Source organism: Rhinolophus ferrumequinum, chromosome 17 (genome assembly GCF_004115265.2).
Source record: "Rhinolophus ferrumequinum isolate MPI-CBG mRhiFer1 chromosome 17, mRhiFer1_v1.p, whole genome shotgun sequence".
NCBI lineage: Eukaryota > Metazoa > Chordata > Mammalia > Chiroptera > Rhinolophidae > Rhinolophus > Rhinolophus ferrumequinum.
This window is the reverse complement of record NC_046300.1, coordinates 8,419,669-8,439,319: the sequence shown is the minus strand read 5'-3', so window position 1 is coordinate 8,439,319 and position 19,651 is coordinate 8,419,669. Positions and strand designations below refer to the sequence as shown.

The 19,651-nt window shown below is 51.0% G+C and overlaps 1 protein-coding gene across 12 annotated transcripts in view; it reads right to left on the bottom strand.

Moving 5' to 3' along the window:
* Window positions 1-950: 950 nt before the first annotated feature.
* Window positions 951-19,651, bottom strand: part of KIF9 (kinesin family member 9) — a 41,021-nt gene continuing 22,320 nt past the window's right edge. For 4 of the 12 annotated variants that reach the window (XM_033131541.1, XM_033131540.1, XM_033131538.1 and 1 more), the window contains 12 exons: window positions 19,101-19,178; window positions 15,402-15,470; window positions 14,530-14,634; window positions 13,343-13,398; window positions 12,418-12,508; window positions 11,775-11,926; window positions 9,999-10,190; window positions 8,816-9,030; window positions 5,975-6,151; window positions 5,568-5,683; window positions 5,078-5,182; window positions 955-1,755 (listed from right to left, as the gene is read on the bottom strand). In XM_033131541.1, the coding sequence (XP_032987432.1) occupies window positions 1,705-1,755; window positions 5,078-5,182; window positions 5,568-5,683; window positions 5,975-6,151; window positions 8,816-9,030; window positions 9,999-10,190; window positions 11,775-11,926; window positions 12,418-12,508; window positions 13,343-13,398; window positions 14,530-14,634; window positions 15,402-15,470; window positions 19,101-19,178 (1,407 nt within the window). In that variant the 3' untranslated portion in view covers window positions 955-1,704. The other 8 variants (XM_033131539.1, XM_033131535.1, XM_033131536.1 and 5 more) reach the window with 8 other exon arrangements.

Sequence of the window (19,651 nt, the reverse complement as noted above, 5' to 3'; positions counted from 1 at the left end):
GCATCTCTGTTTGTAGAAGGAGTGTTTTCAGGTTATTTACCTGACACATGGATGGAATTGGAAGTCCCTTCAGGGGTGATTTTGATGGTCAGGTTAGCTGAGCAGAAACTATTTTCTAGCACAAGCCCATTTGAGTGGACAAGATGCCCTCTAGCTCCATGTCATGTTGGAAACATCTGCTCCTGTCGAGTTTGTGTGCGGGTGATCTACTGAGCACCCTCCTGGCTTATTCCGGTGGCTCTGCCCACACTGATGATTACTTGTTTCAGTTGGTGCCAGAACTGACCAAAGAGGCCTACGTGGTGACAAATGAGCTAGAGACAAATGTTACCAACTGCCATTGCCAGCAGACCCCAGGACTGGCTGTCCAGGAATTTTATGGAGGGACGTCCGACAAGCTACATGATTCCAACCAGTGATGGGGAATGAAGGGAAGGGGGATTGGTAATGCCACAAATGGCTGCTTCCTGTGGCCCCAATGAGATGATGTACCCCCTATGTGCTATGTGTGTCCTGTTTCCTGAGATGCCCCAAAGATGCAGGAACCCCAAACAAGTCCTGGTAAGGGCAAGGGCAGCAAAACAGGGAAAGAAACAGAACTCTGTTCCTAAGGCCTCTAATAGCTGGGAAGGTGAGCAGAGCCTGGGCAGACCTGCCTGCTTGGCCACAATCAAAGGAAACATGAGGAATGACCAACAGGGCTGTATGCACACCATTAGTACTGGTCAGTGACAGACCCCGTGTGTCACCGAGGGGACTCAAGTCAGGAGACTTCGAAGCTGCCATGGGAAGACTTGGCACGATAGGAATCTCTGAAAGGTGTTTCAGAACCATTAAGTGTCAGTCAGTGAAAGGGAAAGGGGCTGGACAGGAGTGAGGGCCAAGACCTGAAGGAAAGCCTTTCTGTTTTCTCTCCTCAGCAGAACCGCTCTCTATGTGCTCGTTGATGGGCTAAGCACAGAATCACAGGGTCTTTAACCGGACAGATGCCATCCGTTCAGCCTTCCAGCCAGGCCAGGTTCTGCAGCCTCCTTGCCACAGCCTCCCCCGGGGACTCTCCATGCTGACCTCTCGGTCGGACTCCTCATTCCAAGCCTCTTCCTACTGTGAGATAAAATCTGCCTTTCAGCCATTTCCACCCAGACCCGGTCCTCTCCTGGGTGCCGTTAGGAGGGCCTCCTGCCCTCACCGGCTCAGAACAGAGAGAAGATACTCTGAGAGAACCTGCGGTCGGAGGGAGCCGAGAAGTGAGAACCAGGGCTCCTCAGACCCCGCTCACCCCCAGGACGTCCATACAGAAAAGGAGTCTGACCCTGGGACAGACACCTGCCAGGCCGAGCCTGGCTGAGCCACTTTTCCACTTTCCCGCTGGAGACTCAGTCCTGAGCCCACCTGTACATAGGGAAGACATCCTCCCAGAAAAGAAATACGGTTCTCGGATAAATACTAAAAGTGCAGACTACAGCGTTATTTTATCTTGTCCTTGTATATAAGACAGCGAATTAAAACCAAAAGTTCCCTGTGAAGATAAGCAAGGGTGTCCTGTGAGACTGCTCCTCCTGCAGGCCGGCCATTGTGTGTTCTCTGGGTTGCGCTCCAGCCTCAGGCAGACTGGTTGGGACTCTGCGCAGGTGGTGCAGCAGCTCCACCAGAGCAGGCAGGAGTCGCTGGCAGCTTGTCCTTCCAGGCACTGGCACTGAATCCCTACTTTCTACGTGCCTGCTGGAGGCCCATTGTGGTTTTCAGGTAGTTGTGCTGGACACAGAAAACAGAGAAAACAGGAATTGATGAGGCGGTACGGACATGACATGGGCTCAGAAGCCACACTCCATCATCCTTCCTGCAAACATCACAGTTTTGGGACAAGGATTCCCTCTGACCAGCCCAACTGTGTGAGAAATGATGTTCTATTCAATCCCTTTCATTGTTTCATCCTAAAGAAAGTGTGTAAAACTTTTAAAACAGTGTGACAGGCATGTTTAAAAGGAGACATGCATGTTTCAAGGGTCCACTTGAAAGTTTCTGACAAGAATTAAGTTCAAAAAGAAAAGAAGAGGGTTCTGTCTCCAGGGGGGTGGGCGCCCATGTGCTCTGAAGGGCCCTCCCTCTGCAAATCAATTAGATGTTGACGAATGCTACCCATTTAATGCACTGCTAGGTTCCCAGAAAGCAGATGGAAGAAGTGAAACAAACAGTGGGCAGTGAGTAAGCAAATGCTAAAACCAACTTAGAATAGGGAGATGAATACTAGATTCCCCACAAAGTTGGGGAACTGAAGCTGAAATTCTTTTTTCCCCCCAATTGTTTTATTGTGGTAAAATACACATACCACAAAACTTACCATCTTAACCATTTTTTTAATTTTTTTTTATTAAGCTTTATTGGGGAACAGTGTGTACTTCCAGGCCTGTTTTCCAAGTCAAGTTGTTGTTCTTTCAATCTTAGTTATGGAGGGTGCCTTTCAGCTTCAAGTTGTTGTCCTTTCAGTCTTAGTTGTGGAGGGCGCAGCTCAGCTCCAGGGCCAGTTGCCTTTTTCTAGTTGCAGGGGGCACAGCCCTCCATCCCTTGCGGGACCGGCAACCTTGTAGTTGAGAGGACGCACTCCAACCAACTAAGCCATTCGGGAGCTCAGCGGCAGCTCAGCTCAAGGTGTCGTGTTCAATCTTAGTTACAGGGGGTGGAGCCCACCATCCCTTGCGGGACTTGAGGAATTGAACTGGCAACCTTGTGGTTGAGAGCCCACTGGCCCATGTGGGAATCTAACCGGCAGCCTTCAGAGTTAGAAGCATAGAGCTCTAACTGCTTGAGCCACCGGGCCGGCCCCACTAACCATTTTTAAGTGTACAGTTCAGTGGTATTAAATAATTCCATAATGTGCAACCATCGATCCCTATAACTCTTTTCATCTCATTAATCTAAAACTGCATCCATTACTTCCCATTCTTCCTACGCCCAGCCCCGTGTAACCGCCATTCTACTTTCTGTCTCTATGATTTTGACTACTCTAAGTGTCTCATGAGTGGAATCATATAGCATTTGTCTTTTGTGACTGGCTTATTTCACTTAATGGCTGTACCATTTTACATTCCTACCATCAGTGCGCAAGGGTCCAGTTATTCCACACCCTCACCAACACCTGTCATTTGTCCTTCTTTGATAGTAGTCATCCTACTGGGTGAGAGGTTTCCTCGTTCTGACGTGCTTTTCCCTAGTGATTTGTCATGTTGAGCATCGATTCATGTGTTTATTGTCCACTTGTATATCTTCTTTAGAGAAATGTCTATTCAAGTCCTTTGCCCATTTTTTGAATTGGGTTTTGTTTTGGGGTTGTTGAGTTTTAGGAGTTCTCTATATATTCTGGATATTAATCCCTTCACAATTTGGAATTCTTGAAGGAGGTTAAAATGGTCCTGGGTAGGTAATACCCCAGGCTAACCGCAAAAGCAAGTGCAAACCCTTTTAAGAGGAAAGTAATTTCAGCGGATGCACTCAGGACTCCTAAACCTTAGGTTCAATCAAATATAAAGTTGTGATTTTTAAAAAAAAAATTTTATTGGGGAATGTTGGGGAACAGTGTATTTTTCCAGGGCCCATCAGCTCCAAGTCAAGTCGTTGTCCTTTAATTTAGTTGTGGAAGGCACAGCTCAGCTCCAAGTCCAGTCACCATTTTTGTTTTGTTTTTTTTCTGTTTTCAGTCTTTAGTTGCAGGGGGCACAGCCCACCATCCCATGAGGGAATTGAACCGGCAACCTTGTTGTTGAGAGCTTGTGCTCTAAGCAACTGAGCCATCCGGCCGCCCCTCTGGCAGCTCAGCCGCAGCTCATTGTCTTCAATCTAGTTGTGGAGGGTGCAGCCCACTGGCCCATGTGGGAATCGAACTGGCAACCCTGTTGTTAAGAGCTTGCACTCTAACCAGCTGAGCCATCCGGCCGCCCCTGAAGTTGTGATTGAAACACACACGGATAGAAGCCACCATGAGAGAGATTCAGCAACACAGGAAATATTTTGACCGTGAAAAAGCTGATCCTACATATTTCATATATAATAATATATATGAAAGGTTTAAATAAATATAAAAAAGAATGGTTCAAGTACAGCATCTGCATAAAAAGTTTGTGCATGGGCATGTCTCAAACATAAAAGAAATGTCCAATGAAGAGAGTTCTACTAGAGACTGGGGGATCGTGGGAGAATATATTGACCTGCAGAAATGTAAGACTCCCCTGTCAAATAGTTTGTCTGAGACATTGAAAGTAATTAAAGAAAATACAAGGTTTGTCTGGAACATCAAGAGAGAATTCATGGTGGTAACCATGCAAATCATTTTGGTTCATTTATAATAAGCAATAATATTTTTGAAACTCTTTCTCTAAAGCCAAAGACCTTTTCATCCTCTTATTCAAAATATAGGATGACCTTAACCGATTGATCGAAATGAACCTCACCGACAGTGGTACAAAGCAGTATCACATGCCTCCTGTTACAGACTGAATGTTTGTGTTCCCCCAAAACACATAATGTTGAAGTCTTAGCCCCCCTTATCCACAGGGGAAACATTCCAGCACCCCCAGTGGATGCCTAAAAGCACTGACAGTACTGAACCCTATATCCATACGCACCTTTTCACTTAAGGGAAGCACTTCACGGCTTCTCTTTGGCACACCCAAATTGCCAGCATCACCGCTCTTTCACGCTGGGGCCATTATTAAGTAAAATAAGGCTGACTTGAACATCAGCACTGCAATATCATGACAGTCACTCTGATAACAAGACACTGCTCAGTGACTGACGGGTGGTCGTTCATACAGTGTGGATGCGCTGCACAAAGGGATGGTTCACACGGCTGGCTTCGCACTCACCAGCCATCCGGGCCTGGCCGTGCTCTGTGGGACCCCTGTATGTCCAGCCCAGTCCCAGGACTCCGGAGCTGGCAGAAGATACCCACTAACTGGTGATGCTGGCTCTCCCGCGGCTGGCATTGTCCTCCTCCACCTCTCTAACGTGGGGAGTGTGATCCTGGGTCCCAGTATTGAGGTCCCTGAGGCCCCGCCTTCCTGGAGACATGAACCCGCATTACCTTCTGTTCTGTCTTCACTTTGGCATTGTAGAAGGAGATGGAATCAGGGCCCTCGGGCAGCATCATCTGCTGCAGCTGGCTGAACTTATCCTGGTCATCTTCTCCCTAGGGGAGGCCCAACTCAGCACAGCCGTCCCTTCAGCCTGGCGTTGTCAGGATTCACCCCGACGAGGTCTGTGGTGGGCATCAGGGCAGCCCCTTGCTGGGTTTGAGGATCCTCACCCAAGGTAGCTCACAACCTCTCAGATACCCTGTAACAGCCACCTGGGGGAGCCACTCAGAGGGTGGCAGCAGTAAATGCTGTTTTCTGTGTCTCCATTCTTGATAACTGGGGAGAGACCTGTAGCTCCCGACCTACCTGGGTCAGCTGTGGAAAAGGCTGGGTGCAGCCGGTACACTGCCATGTTGGTGGAGAGAACAGAGGACGAGGGGTACTGCCCACTGCCCTGTGCTCACCCATCATCTCCAGCCCTGCCCTTGTGCCACTCACCAGAGACACGATCCTGCTGACAGGGACCATGCCCGGCCGGATGCTGCTACCTGGCTTCAGTGCCGCCTGCACGTCCTCAGGGATGAAGAAGGACTCGTTGTACCAGACGTCAAATTCTGCAGTGAGGCAAGAGACAGCACTGTGAGGTGTGGGGCAGTCCCTGAGGAAGCCAGTAAAGGCCGCGTGTGCCCGTCTGCTTTGTGCCTGTCACTTCCTACACCAGGGTCTCACCCTTTCCCATCTCCGTCTCCTGTCCACAGAGTCCTGGAAATACACATCTGTAGCCCCTGCCCAGCAACTGCCTCTGCCAGAGAGAAGCTCCGAAGCCACTTCTAGACCAAGGAGGTGACCCTGCCCTGTGCCTCCCAGGACCTTGGATGGCCAGCCAACCTTCCCAAATGGCGCACCTGTGAGCAGGCGGTGGCGACACTGCTCCACCAGGTGCTGGCAGTACTGGATCTCAGCCCTGAGGTCGCGCAGGTCCTGGTACTCAGTTCGGTATTGCTTCTTGAGGTCCTTGAGCTTCAGGATGAGCTGGAATTCTTCCTCATCGATGATCATCAGCCCCTTGTTCTCATATTCTCCTGCGGGGGGATGGAGGCGGTCAGAGACCAGGGCCAGCGAAAGGGCCGGGTGGGCCTGGGCGTGGGCAAAGCACGGGGGCCAGTCTCCCGGGACATGTCTCACGGGGAGAGGGAGGTCAGACCAGGTGGCCACACTGGCATTTCCAGGATGAACAGAAGGGGTGGGTGGAGGAGGGTAGAGATGGCCCATGCGCTACACTTATTTTATCTTAAACCCCATCAGCCAATGGTATTTCACTAACAATATATATTTTAATAATATAATAATAATATTATACAGATGTTCGTTCACCTTTTCTGTAAGTTACACACATGAAATGCCATCACTGGTTAGTTCCACAGGTACTTGGGCAACGTTCCTTATTAGCAACAGTGCATGTAAACGCACACTTCAGATTGTCTTCTTGCTGATTTGAACATGCACCAGCTCCCTTCTGCTTAGAGGCACTTAGACGTGGGTACCATACCGAGTCGCTGCCAGAGGCTCCAGAAGGAGAGGCCTCAGTTTGCTCTTAGTCATCTCCACTCCTCGTACGGACCTCTGAAGGTCTGTCACTTCGATGAGGGTGTTGGTTAAGACAACCTAACATGGTCTGTGGAGCCGCTCACTCGGCCGCCCACCGCCCGCAGCACCTTGAAAGCTCGGCAAAGGTCATGTCTAAACCCCCAGCGTAGGGGGCTTCTGCTCCAGGACCCTGAAGAGTGAGGCCTGCCTGTGACAGGTGTGTGGCTGGGGTGCATGAGGTAGTCCCCAGGAGCTGGAGGAAAATGGTAGCACTTCCAATGATGTTTAATGGGGAAAAGGAAGACAAATTGTCACTGGCACCATTCATGGAGAGGCAAGGGTCCCGATACAAGGTATGGAGTGGGGGGGTCCAGAGTCGCCCTCACCAGGTCCCTCGACTTCAGTGCAGAGTGACCTGGTCTGTGTGCTATGGGAGGTCCCTGATGGGGTCACTTTGATACAAACCCTTCACAGAGTAGAGTCTTTACAGGACTCTGTGAGATGGCAGGGGCTTGAACATCTTTTGTTTCTACCCAGAGGTTCTCTAATTATCTCTAAGGAAAAAAAAGAATTGAACTTAAGATGATATCTCATTTTTCTTTCACAAAAGACTAATTAATGTTGTAAATTTGCTGACCTTTCTAGGCTGCCAATCAACGTACCTAGCAGGTATTTTTAAAAATGAATTTACTTGATCTGTTCCTTCAAGATAAAGGTACTTTATTTGATATTTTAACAACCAGTGGGACAAAAATGTTTGATACTGATAGATAAAATTTTAAATATTTAAAAATATTGTTTATTTCTTTGTCTCACCCTTAAAAAAAATACCCATTTTCAGGTATGTTTAGGAGTAACTGATGTCAGCATAGCATTCCTACGTATTATTTAAATTACATAAATATGTAATAAGGGGTTGCATATTCAAAGAGCAGTGTAAGGCCTGTAAGACTTTCGCCTTAGAGGTTCTGGATGGGGCTTGTCTGGAGCCACCATCACACATCTTCTCCCGTTTCCCAGACCCATGGAGGGCTTTGCCCTCTGGAATAATGTGTCATGATTGGTCTGTAGGGTATGAGCAGAGTGGTTCCAAGAACTTGGAAATAAAGTTACTCTCTGAGAAATAAATGAGTAAAATGTTCTCCCTGTGAGTGAGATGATCCTGACCTGCGGGAATAAACCAAGTGACCTCTGGAGAAGCGTCAGGAGATCAGTGAGCTCAGAAAGGCCGGCCAGGAATGGCATTGTGATTTCGCAAGGGAAAGCCAGTGACCTGGTGTGCCCAGTCTGGAACAAGACAAGGGGACCAAGCCAGGAATGTGAACAAGACTGTGGCCTCTGAACTGTCGGCCTCACAGTTGGGATGGTCACTCATTAGAACGCAGCTTCTGGGCCCTGCCACAGATGTCCTGACAGCTTCTGATGTCCTGAGTCAGAACCACTGGTCGGGGCCTGGGAATCTGCACTTGCCCAGCCCTCCCAGGTGGGTCCTCTGCACACTCAAGCTGGAGGGTTCTTGGCCCACAGTGCAGGTGTGGGCAGCGCCGCCTATTGGGACAAGGGCACCAGGTCAGGCTAAGCAGGTGAGCACCCTCCGCACCCAGGGATCCCTGCTTTCCGAGTCTGAGGAGACACCACCTACCTTAGGAGACAAGACTTTGCTAGGCCAGCACAGGGGTTGAGGGTTTGGCCTGCGGAATGGTCTTAGTGACAGTAAACCCCTTGGCCCTCGGGTATCTACATTCTTATTTCTCTCCTCAGTTCTCATGTCTTGACAAGCACCTCCACCCCAATCAGACCACTGTGGGCAGTGAGAAGACCACACGGGACCCAGCCACCCATCTCCCTGCGGAAGCCTCTACAAGGCCAAAGGCCTCTTTTTCCATAGGTTACATATTAGGTGGAAGGCCCAGCACTTGGGTCTGAAATAAAGCAATAATGGGGGGCCCACAGGAAGAGGCTGGCTGACAGGGAAGGACTCTGGCTCCTCAGGGCTATGACTAGAGCCAAGTGATGACCCAGGGATGAAGGTCACACCTCAACAGCCCCAGCTGACCCCCTTCCATCGCAGTCCTCCAGCGCCCAAGGCTACCTACCCCATTTGGAGCAGGAGGACTCAGGTCCCACAGTCCCCGGGGCCCTCTTCCCATCACACTTACCTTGCTTCTCCCGCAGTGACTTCTGGAAATGTAGTGCCTCTTTGGTGATGTCGATCTCCTTCTTGATGGCATTGATGCGCTGGGTGGTCTCGCTGGCCCTTTTCCTCCGCTCGTTCAAGATGGACTTGTTTTCTTTGAAGATGCGGTTGATCTCACTGCCTCGTTCGTTCTTGAAGTCCTCAAAGGCCACAGACTTAGAGGGTGGGGTGCTGAGCCTGAAGACACAGCGGGAGGACTGAGAAACCAGGCAGCTGTCTTGGAGCTACCAGGCACTTCACCTTTCTTCCCTGGGGCTTTGTGAGCAGGAGGCCAGAATTCCTGGGTACCACCTACCCGAGATGGGAGCTCAACTGTAGGAATCATTCCCTTTTTCCACAGATGCATGCTTTCATGCTATTAAACACTCTGCGAGAACTCTTCGTTAATGAGATGCGAGAAGGAGTGTCGGGGCAGGGGAAGGGACTGTCTGCCACTTACTGTGAAATGCTTCAGAAAAGAATATAAATGCAGGGAGAGAAAGATGGACACGTTAAGTATAGTAACGTGTTAACTAGAGAATCGAGGTGGGCTCACTGTGTAATTCTTTTAACTTCTCTGAATGTTTGGAAACGTTCACAGGCTGGAGGAAAAATTCTTCATGTACATTCTTGTACATTTCAAGAGCAGAGATAATTTACTTAAAGCCCTTTCCCTAATGTTGGCTATTGAAGGTTTTTTTAAAAGAAAAATTTATTAGTTTTTTAAATTAATGATGCAATGGACATCTATTGCATAAATCTCTGTCCACATCTGTAATTATTTCCTCAGGATAGATTCCTAAAAACTTAATTACTGACTCACCAGGGAGAAGAATTGTGTGGCTGGAGGAAGGGGTCTCTACCTTGAGAATTTTGTACCATTTGGGTACATTACTCATTTCAAAAATATGCAAATTTAACTATTTAAATAATTGCTATTTGGAGGGTCTAAGATGATTCCATGTACAACTGTGTATCCTGGGTGAGTCCTGAGATCGGACCGATGTGTGTAAGCCGTCAGGTTTCTTCTTTTTGAATTGTGCCTCTAGTGTTTGTCTATTACCCCCCTATTTTATTTCTCTTCTATGTGCAAGTGCTCTTTACATATTGAGGATCACACTCTGGTTTGGGATGACCTGGCGCAGGAGCTAGTGCTAGATGGTCACCTGGGGGGGTGTAGTTCCTCCTTTGGGGAGTCCGAGGGAAGAGTTTCAATGGTGGAGGTCTCCCGGTCCCGCAGAAGCATGTCTTTGACATCCCCATCCTTGGACGATGGGGTCAGCTGGGTCTTGGAGGTGAAAATATCTAAGTCCTTGCCACTCACAAAGCTGCTGGCACCTTCCTTTCTTGCTGAAGAGCTGGAAGGAGAAGGTAGGCCAACTCCACTCAGTCATGGGCAGTGAGGTGGCTCCCACGCTGACCTGTTTCAGCTCTCATGCACCAGAAGCCCCAGCCCACTTAACCCCTACCTTGATCATATACCTAGGCCAAAGGGCAGAGTATGGCCCTAAGCCTTGCAGATGGGCAAGAAGAGGAGAGCATTTTGGTCCCTTTTATCTGAACAAGGAGCTCTCCCTTCAGCAGTCTCGGCAGGAGACACCTGGAAAGAATGGGCTGTCTCCAGGCTTGAAAGCATGTGGACCTGTGGGGTGGGCCACAGGCTCTCAGGAGTACCATGGCTGTTGAGGTATTAGTCACACAGGCATCTCTGAGAAGGAGGGGCAGAGCCCCCACCCGGGGTGGGGCTGTCTGCAGACCAATGGGAAAGCAGGACAGGTCTGCCCTGTTGCTCGGACCAGTCCACAACCTGTTCTCCCCGCCTGCATCAGTGCTCCCAGGAAAGTAGCCACCTGCCCACTCCAAGCGATGGTGCGCGGGGTCCTCCCTCCCAGAGAGGCACATTGAGCAGGCCTGAACTGACAGGAGGATGCCCCCCCGCACTGTTTCCTCTTTTCACTGTTTCCTCTTCTTTTTTTCTTCTTCAACAAGTGTAGTTTGCGAGGGCCAAGCCTTGATCCATCTGTGATTGCATCGATCACCCAGTGGCAGAACAGAGAGGGTCTAGGAGTGACTGGCCTCTCTGGAGAGGCAAGGGGAGGCCGGGGGCATCCGCAACCCCTGCTACCCAACTCCTGTCTTGCATGTGACAGTTTTCTACCATCAGCTTTGGCCACATCCTTTTTCAAGTGATAATAACAGTAACAGCAGATTCCTGTTGAGTGCTTTCCAGGTACAGGGACTGTGTTCACTCACTTGTCCTCACGACAACCCCAATGACTTTGATACTATTATTACTGCTATTCCCCTTTTAGAGATGAGGAAACAGGACACAGAGAGGCTCTCATGCCTCTCACAAGGTGACCCTTTGCGTGAAAGAAGTACAGAGCAGGGAGAAGTAATGAGCCCAGGTGTCACCTCTGGAGCCTGTGCTCTTGTCCACCGTTACACAGCACCTCCCAGGGAAGACGGCTCAATAAGTGAAACTTGACCCTCTTCCCACTTTGCACCCACAAAGTCATACCTGAAAGGTGAATTGGGGTTTTTAGGCAATGTGAGTGCCAGTCAACTGGGTCACAGCAGAACCCTGTTAGGAGGTGGGATTTCCACATAAAATATCAGAGGGCAAGTGCTGGCCCAGCTTCTCACTTCCACTCAACCACTCAGCAGCCATGTGACCTTGGAAGTGACTTCCCTCTCTGTGGGGATTTCCGCATCAACAAAACGGAGCCATGAACTCCCATCTCATAGGGTTGCTGTGCGGGTGGGAGGTGACCAGCTCCAGCCTGGGCCCCACAGATGTTGCTAGTGTTGGCAGCAGTGACAGGCATTATGCCCACACAGTAGCTAAGATACCCAGGGGAAGAGGGAGACAGCTTGTGTCCTTCCTTCCCCAGCCAAGGAGGTCCAGGTGCTGAACAGGCCAAGTAGCAGGAAGTGCTCACCTGGGCTGCTCTTTCACTGTCTTCTTGGACTTGACTTTCTTCCCGGCTTTGGTAGTGAGAGAGGCGACTCCAAATCCGAAGCCTTGTCCATCAGGCTCGCCCACTAGGTGGCCGTCAGCATCCACAAGCCCTGCCTGGATAGAGGCCAGCCGCTGGGCCAAGGGTTAGATGAAAGGTTTGGGCCTCTGAGGGACCCAAGTGTATATGGACCAAAGGCTCAGGTGGGGATGTTCACTCAGCCCACACCAATGTGGTTGCCACCGCTGCAGCTAACTGCAGGCTTGCCCCAAAAGAGCTGTCTCTGACTACCCCATCCAATGTCCACTTTCCACATCATCTCTCACTGGTCTGGGGTCTTCTTCCATACCCTAAGGATCCTAAGGCTTGTTCCCAACCCAGCTTCAGGAATTGGTCCTGTTCATTATTAGCCACGTCTCTAATGCTAGAGATTACTTGGAATCATATGTGGTTTACTCTTGCATGTTTACCCCACACTAATCCCCAACACTCATGGTGTTACCTTTATCTGTTCCAACCCTAGATTTATTTTAATGGACACTTTAAAGGATACTTGTTGCCTCCTAAATGGTACGGGGATGAAAAAATCTGACAAGTGCTGTCAGCAAGAGCCAACTCTGCTTACCTTCTGGACAGCAGAAATGGTTGCAAAGTCATTTTTGTCTATGAGGGTGTACTTCCTGCGCAAACTGGACTCTACTTCCTGTTCCTGTTGGCTTGGGAGAGAAAGTGAGAGAATACCTCGCATCTGGAGCCACACTGAACCCTCTGGATCAAGAACCAAGTATGTACTAGGATTCGAAGTTATTTGGATGTGGCCCCTTGTGAACAAGCCAGGCCTTCACCATGAGACAAAACACCCGGCCAGAAAAAACAAGCTCATTCCACGCCCCTGACTCCCCAGTGCACACACCCATCGTCCAGCCCCCAAATCTGCAGGGCCCACCCTATGTGCCAGGCACATCTGCTCCAAGATGACTTTAGCAAGGACTGTAAGTGAGCCTGCCTGGGGACCACGCTTCTCCGCCTCTCACAGGCCCTTTGGAATCACGTGATCAGCTTCTGTGCTACCACCCAGCATGAGCCACTCAGGCTGCAGGTATGTGTGCACCCAAATAAACCGCAATGCCTCCTGAGGTGGGGGTGGGGGAGCAGGGAGGATCCATGATGCCCTATTCTGGCCACGCTCAGGGCTGGCACTCCATGAAGACCTCCGACCCAACTGATGAACTCAGGAAAACACCCACCAGGGACCGTGTCCTCTCTGAGTAGCCCTCAGATGGACAGCTGTCCTCCCCCTTCCCTCAGAGGAAGGGAAGGGCAGGAGGATCTGAGAGCTCGGGGGCAGAGACTGTCGGGGACACCAGGGGCCTGGGCACGCCCCGTGGACTCTGATCTGGCTCCTCACACAGGAGAGACGCCACTCTGTGGGGCACCCACAGCCTTGTAACCCTAAATATGGAAGCTGAGGCCTTGGTGGTGTGCGTGGGGGCTGCATCCAAACCACAGGAAATGAAAATGGCGTCGGGTAGGTAGGGAGGGTCCCTTACCTCAGAACCACCCGGAACTGGTTGAACACTTCCTGGATCTGTCTGAGGTTAATCACCTGGAGGGAAGAGAGCAAGGCAGAGGTTAGACCTCGGCACCCCAGGACCAAGGCCAGAGATCCTGGTTAGCAGAGAAACCAGGATCTCTGGGCTAACCCACTGACCATCTGTCTTGAGAACAGGACATCTGCAAACAGACTCTCAACAAAGTGGCAGTATAAGCCTGTCTCGATCTGATTAACAGATTTCAAACTAAGTATTTACTGAGGCTATAAAAATCACCTTTTCTAAGTGAAGATCTCTATAAAATCAAATTACTCTAGTTCTTGAAAATCATAAGAAAAAAATTTTTAATAAAATTTGTTGTCCTCAGCTCTTTCCTGCTTCCAGAAGGTTCTGTCATGAACCTTTCTGTGGGTACAGACACATACATGCCTCTGCCTGGAGGAAGACCTTCGGCCTCCCTCTTGGCTCTACAGCCCACAAGCATTACCCTTGACCAAGGGTCAGTCTGGGGCTGCCCCTGCTGGGAAGTCCCAGCTGCCCACAGTAACATGGTGGGAGGGGTCTGTCCATGCAGCTCCCCGATGAAAGGGTGCTGGCCTGATTGAAGAAACAGAATGCTCTTTCCCCTGAGGGCCCTTTCCCGTGTGGCTGCTGTCTTCCTCCCTGGCCTACTCCAGCATCCCTGGGGGGTCTTCCTTACAGACAACCAGCATGTCCACCATCCTTTGACAGCCTCAGTCTACTTACCACAGCCAAGCACCTGAGGTGCTGCAGCTCAGTTCATCCCAGCTCAGTTTCCCTCCCCACTGTACAGGCGAGGCCACCAAAGTACACGAGGGGAGCATTTTGCTGAAGCCACTTCCCAAGGAGACAGCTAATCTGGGATTCAATCCAGGGCAGCCTGGCTCCACAGCCCGTGCTCGTGCCCCCAGTAATGGATCACCTCCTGTGTGTTCAAGGCTGCTGGTCCCTCTGTGTGTGTGAGGCACCCACAGCCCTGTAACCCTAAATTCAGAAGCTGAGGCCTTGGCGGGCTAAAGGGACCCTGAGGTCAGGGGTCCAGCACCGCCCACGCTACACCCATGGCACCAACTCAGTGTGGGGTTCCAAGGCAGGCACAGCACAGCTGGGTACACCTGGGACAGGTCGGCTGGGCATGGGGGCCCCAAGGAAGGAATCCTTACGTCGATCTCATCCAGCGTCCCCGCCAGGTACCTCCGCACCTGGGAGTTGATCTCGGCAATCTGGATTTCATCCATGGGGTCGTAGTTCACATGGGTGCGGTTGGCCTGGAAGGAGGATAGAGAGCATGTGCATGAGTTTGACGCACTGGAGGCCGAGTGGGGGCAGCAGGGGCCATTCTGAGGTCCAAGGTGGGGAGCCTGGCCATAGGCCCTGGCCGCCCAAGCCAGCTCCATTCCCATCACCATCAGGTCCTGGCGGAGACAGACTGACTCACAGGCCAGGTGCTCCGGTCAGTAAGGGACAGCTGGGTCAGGGAGGGACGGAAAGGCTGCCCAACAGGGGCCTGCCACCAGGCCAGGGGGTTCTGCTGGTTGAGTTTTAGCATGCTCCAGGATGAGGCCCATGGGAGGGAGGTGGCTGCCCTGTCTTGAGGCCCTTCTGGGACAGGCAGGTACATCCTGACACCGGACTCCTGCCCCCACCCCTGACCACATTGGCCCCTTGCACAGCTCCTCCCCCACCTCCCTGGACCTTGCCCCATTGTGTTGTCTGCCCTGTACTCCTACCTGCCAGGCCCCTGGCCCCCTGCCCTTCCTCCTCCTGTTACCTACCTCTGTTCTCAGACCATCTGCTAACCCTGCCCACCAGGCCTCCCTGCGCCCTCAGCCCCTCTGTCCCCCCAATCTTTGTTTCCCCAGTCTCCCTGCCTACTTGGCCCCGTACCTATCTGGCTCCCCCACCCCCCTTTGCCCATACAGCATACCTACCCTGCCCCCTCTGCCCCCTCCCCACCTAGTCCTTGTGCCCCCCTGGTACCTTGACCCCAGTCCCTCTAGCATTTTGCCACCTCATCCCTCTTCTAGCCCCTTACCAGGCTGTCATGAATGGCTAACTCCTGCTTGAGCAGTGCCAGCTCCTTCTCCAGGTTCTTGACCATTCGCTGCCAGGGAAGCAGGGAGGACAGTCAGAGAGGTCACCCTGCCTCTCCCACTTCAAGCCCACTATTCCCCACCTGTGCCTGGGTACCCTGGCCCTTCCTGGTAATCCACAGAGTATGATCTCAGCACCTGGACAGTTCCCTCCCCATAGGTGACTTTTTCCCAAATGGGGTGAGTTGGGGGCCCGAGGGGGCCTCCGCAGTCCCCAGCCTCGGCCTCTTACAGCAGAGGGGAATGGAACAGAGTAAGCACAGGTACACCTAGGGACCCTCAAAGCCCAACTCCCGGGAGCTCCCAGGATATTTTCAGGGTACCACGGTAATGTCCCTCTTGGCGCAACCCAAGCCTCCAGAATGCTTTGCATACACAGCTGTACCTTTTACCCTCATCCTTCCCAACCACTGCACAAATGTGTCACCATTCTCCACTGATAATCATGTGGGTCACCTCCAATTTTTTGCTGCTACAGATAATGCTGCAAGAACATCTTTGTACTTATACCTCTGTGTCCTTATAGGTTTCTGTAGGATAACAGTGATCTCTGAGGCCTACGGGATCTGCCCCCATTACCTCTTTCCTACCACTCTCCCCAGCTCACTCCACTCCCACCAAACTGGCATACTCCCGCCTCTGCGTTGCCTGCCCCCTCTACCTGGGACCCTCTTCTCCCAGGTATTTCCATGGCTCATTCCCCTCAACCCCTTCAAGGCTTTGTTCAAAAGCTCCTAAATCAGGCGCACTTCAATCACCCTCGGTAAAACTGCAAGCCCCACCCCCACACCATTCTTTAAAAATCTTGCTCTAATTTTTTTCATAGCACGTATCACCAACATACCCTAGAGCAGCACTGTCTAATAGAACTTTCTGTGATGACGGAAATGTTCTCTATCTGTGCCACGAGCCAAATATAGCTATTAAGCACTTGAAATGTGATAAGTATGACCAAGGAAGTGAATTTTAAATTTTATTTAATTTTAACTAAGTAGCCACATGTGAGTAAGGGCCAATGTATTGAACAGTGAAGCTCTAGAACTTACCTATTTTGGTTTGCTTAAATGGTTTTTTTTAAAGAAAAGTACGTATTTAAGGTGTATGACATGATGTTTTGATATAAGTGTATGTAGTGAAAAGATGACTGCCGTCAAGCTAATTAACATGTACATCTCCTCACCTAGGTATCATTTTTGTGTGTGGTAAGAGTATCTGAGATCTGTGTTAGCGAATTTCCAGTATACAACACAACATTATTAAATATAGTCACCATCGGTACATTAGATCCCCAGAGCTTATTCATCTTATAACTGAGAATTTGTACCCTTTGACCAACATCTCCCCATTTCTTGGCCCCTGCCCACACTCCTGGTAACCACTGCCCTACCTTTTCCTCAATGAATTTGACGTTTTTAGGTTCCACATATAAGTTGGATTGTGCAGGTTTTTTTTTCCTGTGTCTGGCTTATTTCACTTAGCATAATATCCTTCAGTTTCATCCATGTTGTCGCAAATGGCAGGATCTAGAATTGACCTATTTCTTATGTTAACTATACCTATCTCTTCCACCCCCAGCAGACTGTCGTCAGCTCTTCAGAGATTTGTGTTTCTGTTTGTACACTAATGCATTCCAAGTGCTTCAAAAAGTGCCTGGTACATAGTAAGCACTCTAAAAATGTAGGTGAAAGAGTGCCTAATACATTCTAGCAACAGAATTGCTAAGTCATTTTACATTGTTTGATAGATACTGAGCGCCTTTCGTGCATGAGGAACAGGGATTTTATGCTGAGAACCTTTACTGTGAACAGGGCTTCCTTTAGTTGTCAGAAATGGCCACTGGAGGGAGCCCCTGACAGCTGGATCCTGGGACAGGCGACAAAACTGTGACTAGTCCACAGCAAGGGGTGGCTCTGTGGCAATTCCGGGCACAAAGTCTGGTACTTGACCAGGGTCCATCCTGTCTGTCCCTCTGGGCAGCACCAAGATGGTCTCCTTCAGGTGGGCTTCCATGAGGTGAACAGGAGAGGCTCGTTGGCCAGCCCTTTCTCGTCCTCATCCCAGCTGAGGGATCTCAGCTCTAGAATACGCATCATGCCCCGGCTAGGAAAAGTCTTCCTGAGCTGTTGGGGTTCCCCAGCTGGATGACTCTGTACAATGTAGTACAGGGAGCCCAGCTGAGACCTCTGGGCCAGTCAGCTGATGTGGGGAATGGGCCATCTGCTCCTACGGGTCACCAGCCTCCCTGTCACATCCTGACAGTTTGGCAGCCACTTCTCCTAATGCCTGGCAGTTTAGTGGCCTCAACTTGCCCTTTTCAAAACACAGGGCTGGAGCAGCAGACCCCACAGAATAGGATCTGGTAGCACCTCCTGGCTGACCAACTCCCTTCTAAAACTTAGGAGCATTTTCTGGATGGAATGAATGCCTTGGAAATATCACAGACTCATGTAAGGACCCTGGTGGTCAGGTGTTTTCATCATAAACATAATGAGGATAATTCAGAGAGTTCTGCTTAAGTCCCGCACAGGCTGGAGCAGCTCTCAGCCTCGAAAGTTTCCCAGTTGTGACCCCACGTCTGCCTGCAGGTGTATTTCCTCCTGGCAGAGTAGGATACCCCAAGCCTCTCTCTGCTGTCTGTCTGGGCCTTTACGCCACCAATGCAGGGGCCAGGGCTCTTAACCACAGAGCCAGTGGTTCTCAAAGTGTGGCTCCAGAGCAGCGGCAGCAGCGGGGAACAAACGAGAAAGGCGAATCCTCACGCCCCAGCCCAGAGTGACGGAATCGAGAACTCTGGGAACGGGTCCAGGGACCTGTGGTTTTACAAGCCCACGGAGTGACTGATGCCGGCTCAAGTCTGAGAACCACTGCTCTAAGCTCTGTTCCCTCCTCAACCTCCAAACCATGGTTAGTCCCACAGAGCCACAGGGACACGTTTTCCTTCAGGATTTAGAATCTGGAAAGTTTGACTGGTTTGTCACGAGCTTAGCACATGCATGATTCCATAAGCACCTGAAAGGAAAACCGAATGACTGGTAAACGTGTTTTCACTTTACTACATGTTGCCAAATGCTCTCCACAGTGGCTGTATCCAGGACACTCTGACCAGAAATGGAAAGGCCTTCCTGTTTGGGCACATCCTCACCATCACTGGGCATTGTCAGAAACATTCAAAGTTTTACTAGGCTGAGGGGGAACTTCCACTAAGGTTTAAATGTGCATTTCCCCGATTAACAGTGATGCAGAGCACCCTCTGGTTGGTCAGCTCAGCTGGCTGGGAGGGATCACTCAGCTGGGGAGGAAGGCGGTTCTGTAGGGACAGACCCAGTGAGCCTGAGCGATGGCCCGCGTGGTTCAGCTCGGAGACAGTTGGTGCTCAGGAACGCTTGCACCAAAGCCCAGGGTACATGTGAACTGGGTGGGGGCCTGACTCAGCCCTTTCGTCTTTGTAGCAGCCCAAGAGTGTCTCCAGGGACTCGGAAGACGGTGGCCTATCCCAGAGTGGAAAGGGACTGACCCACATGGCATGTTTGGTTGAGGCAGGCTTGTGGGAGCCAGGCTTGTGTGAGCCAGGCTTGTGTGAGCCAGGCAGCGAACCCACACATCGTCCCCAGTGAGACTCCCACCCACACGGCCCTTCGTACCTCAGCATCATACTTTTCGTTTATGGCAGGCTCAGTGGTGACCAGCTTCATCCTGCTGGCGAACCGCAGTGAAGACAGCTGAAAACACATCAGACAGACCTCTACATTGTTGGCCAGTTACTTAGGAGCAGAGGTATGTGCAAAACGGGTAAAAGGGACGCGAAATCCCTGTGTGGAGGCATGCTCCCAAGTGCACTGCAGGGTCTCCTGGGCCACAGAGGGACGTTGGCAGGGTCCTGTGAGTCCCTCTGGAGGGGCAGCCAGCCAGGGGTAATTACGGCTGGAGGTCCATGAGGCAGCCACACAGGCAGGTGTTTGGGAAACAGCCCTGACACTGCCACACTGACTGACGTACACGAGGCAGTGGGAGCGGCCAGTGGTGACACGAGGCTGGCCCTGAGAACCCAACTTCACACCACGCTGGGCTGACAGGGGCGCCCAGAAACAGGGAAGCGGACTTGCAGGGGGATGGGTACCCCAGAAGTGGCCCAGAGGAAAGACAGACAGGGTTCTTCTTTGAGCCCTGTCAACTCTGGTACAGCCGTTTCCTA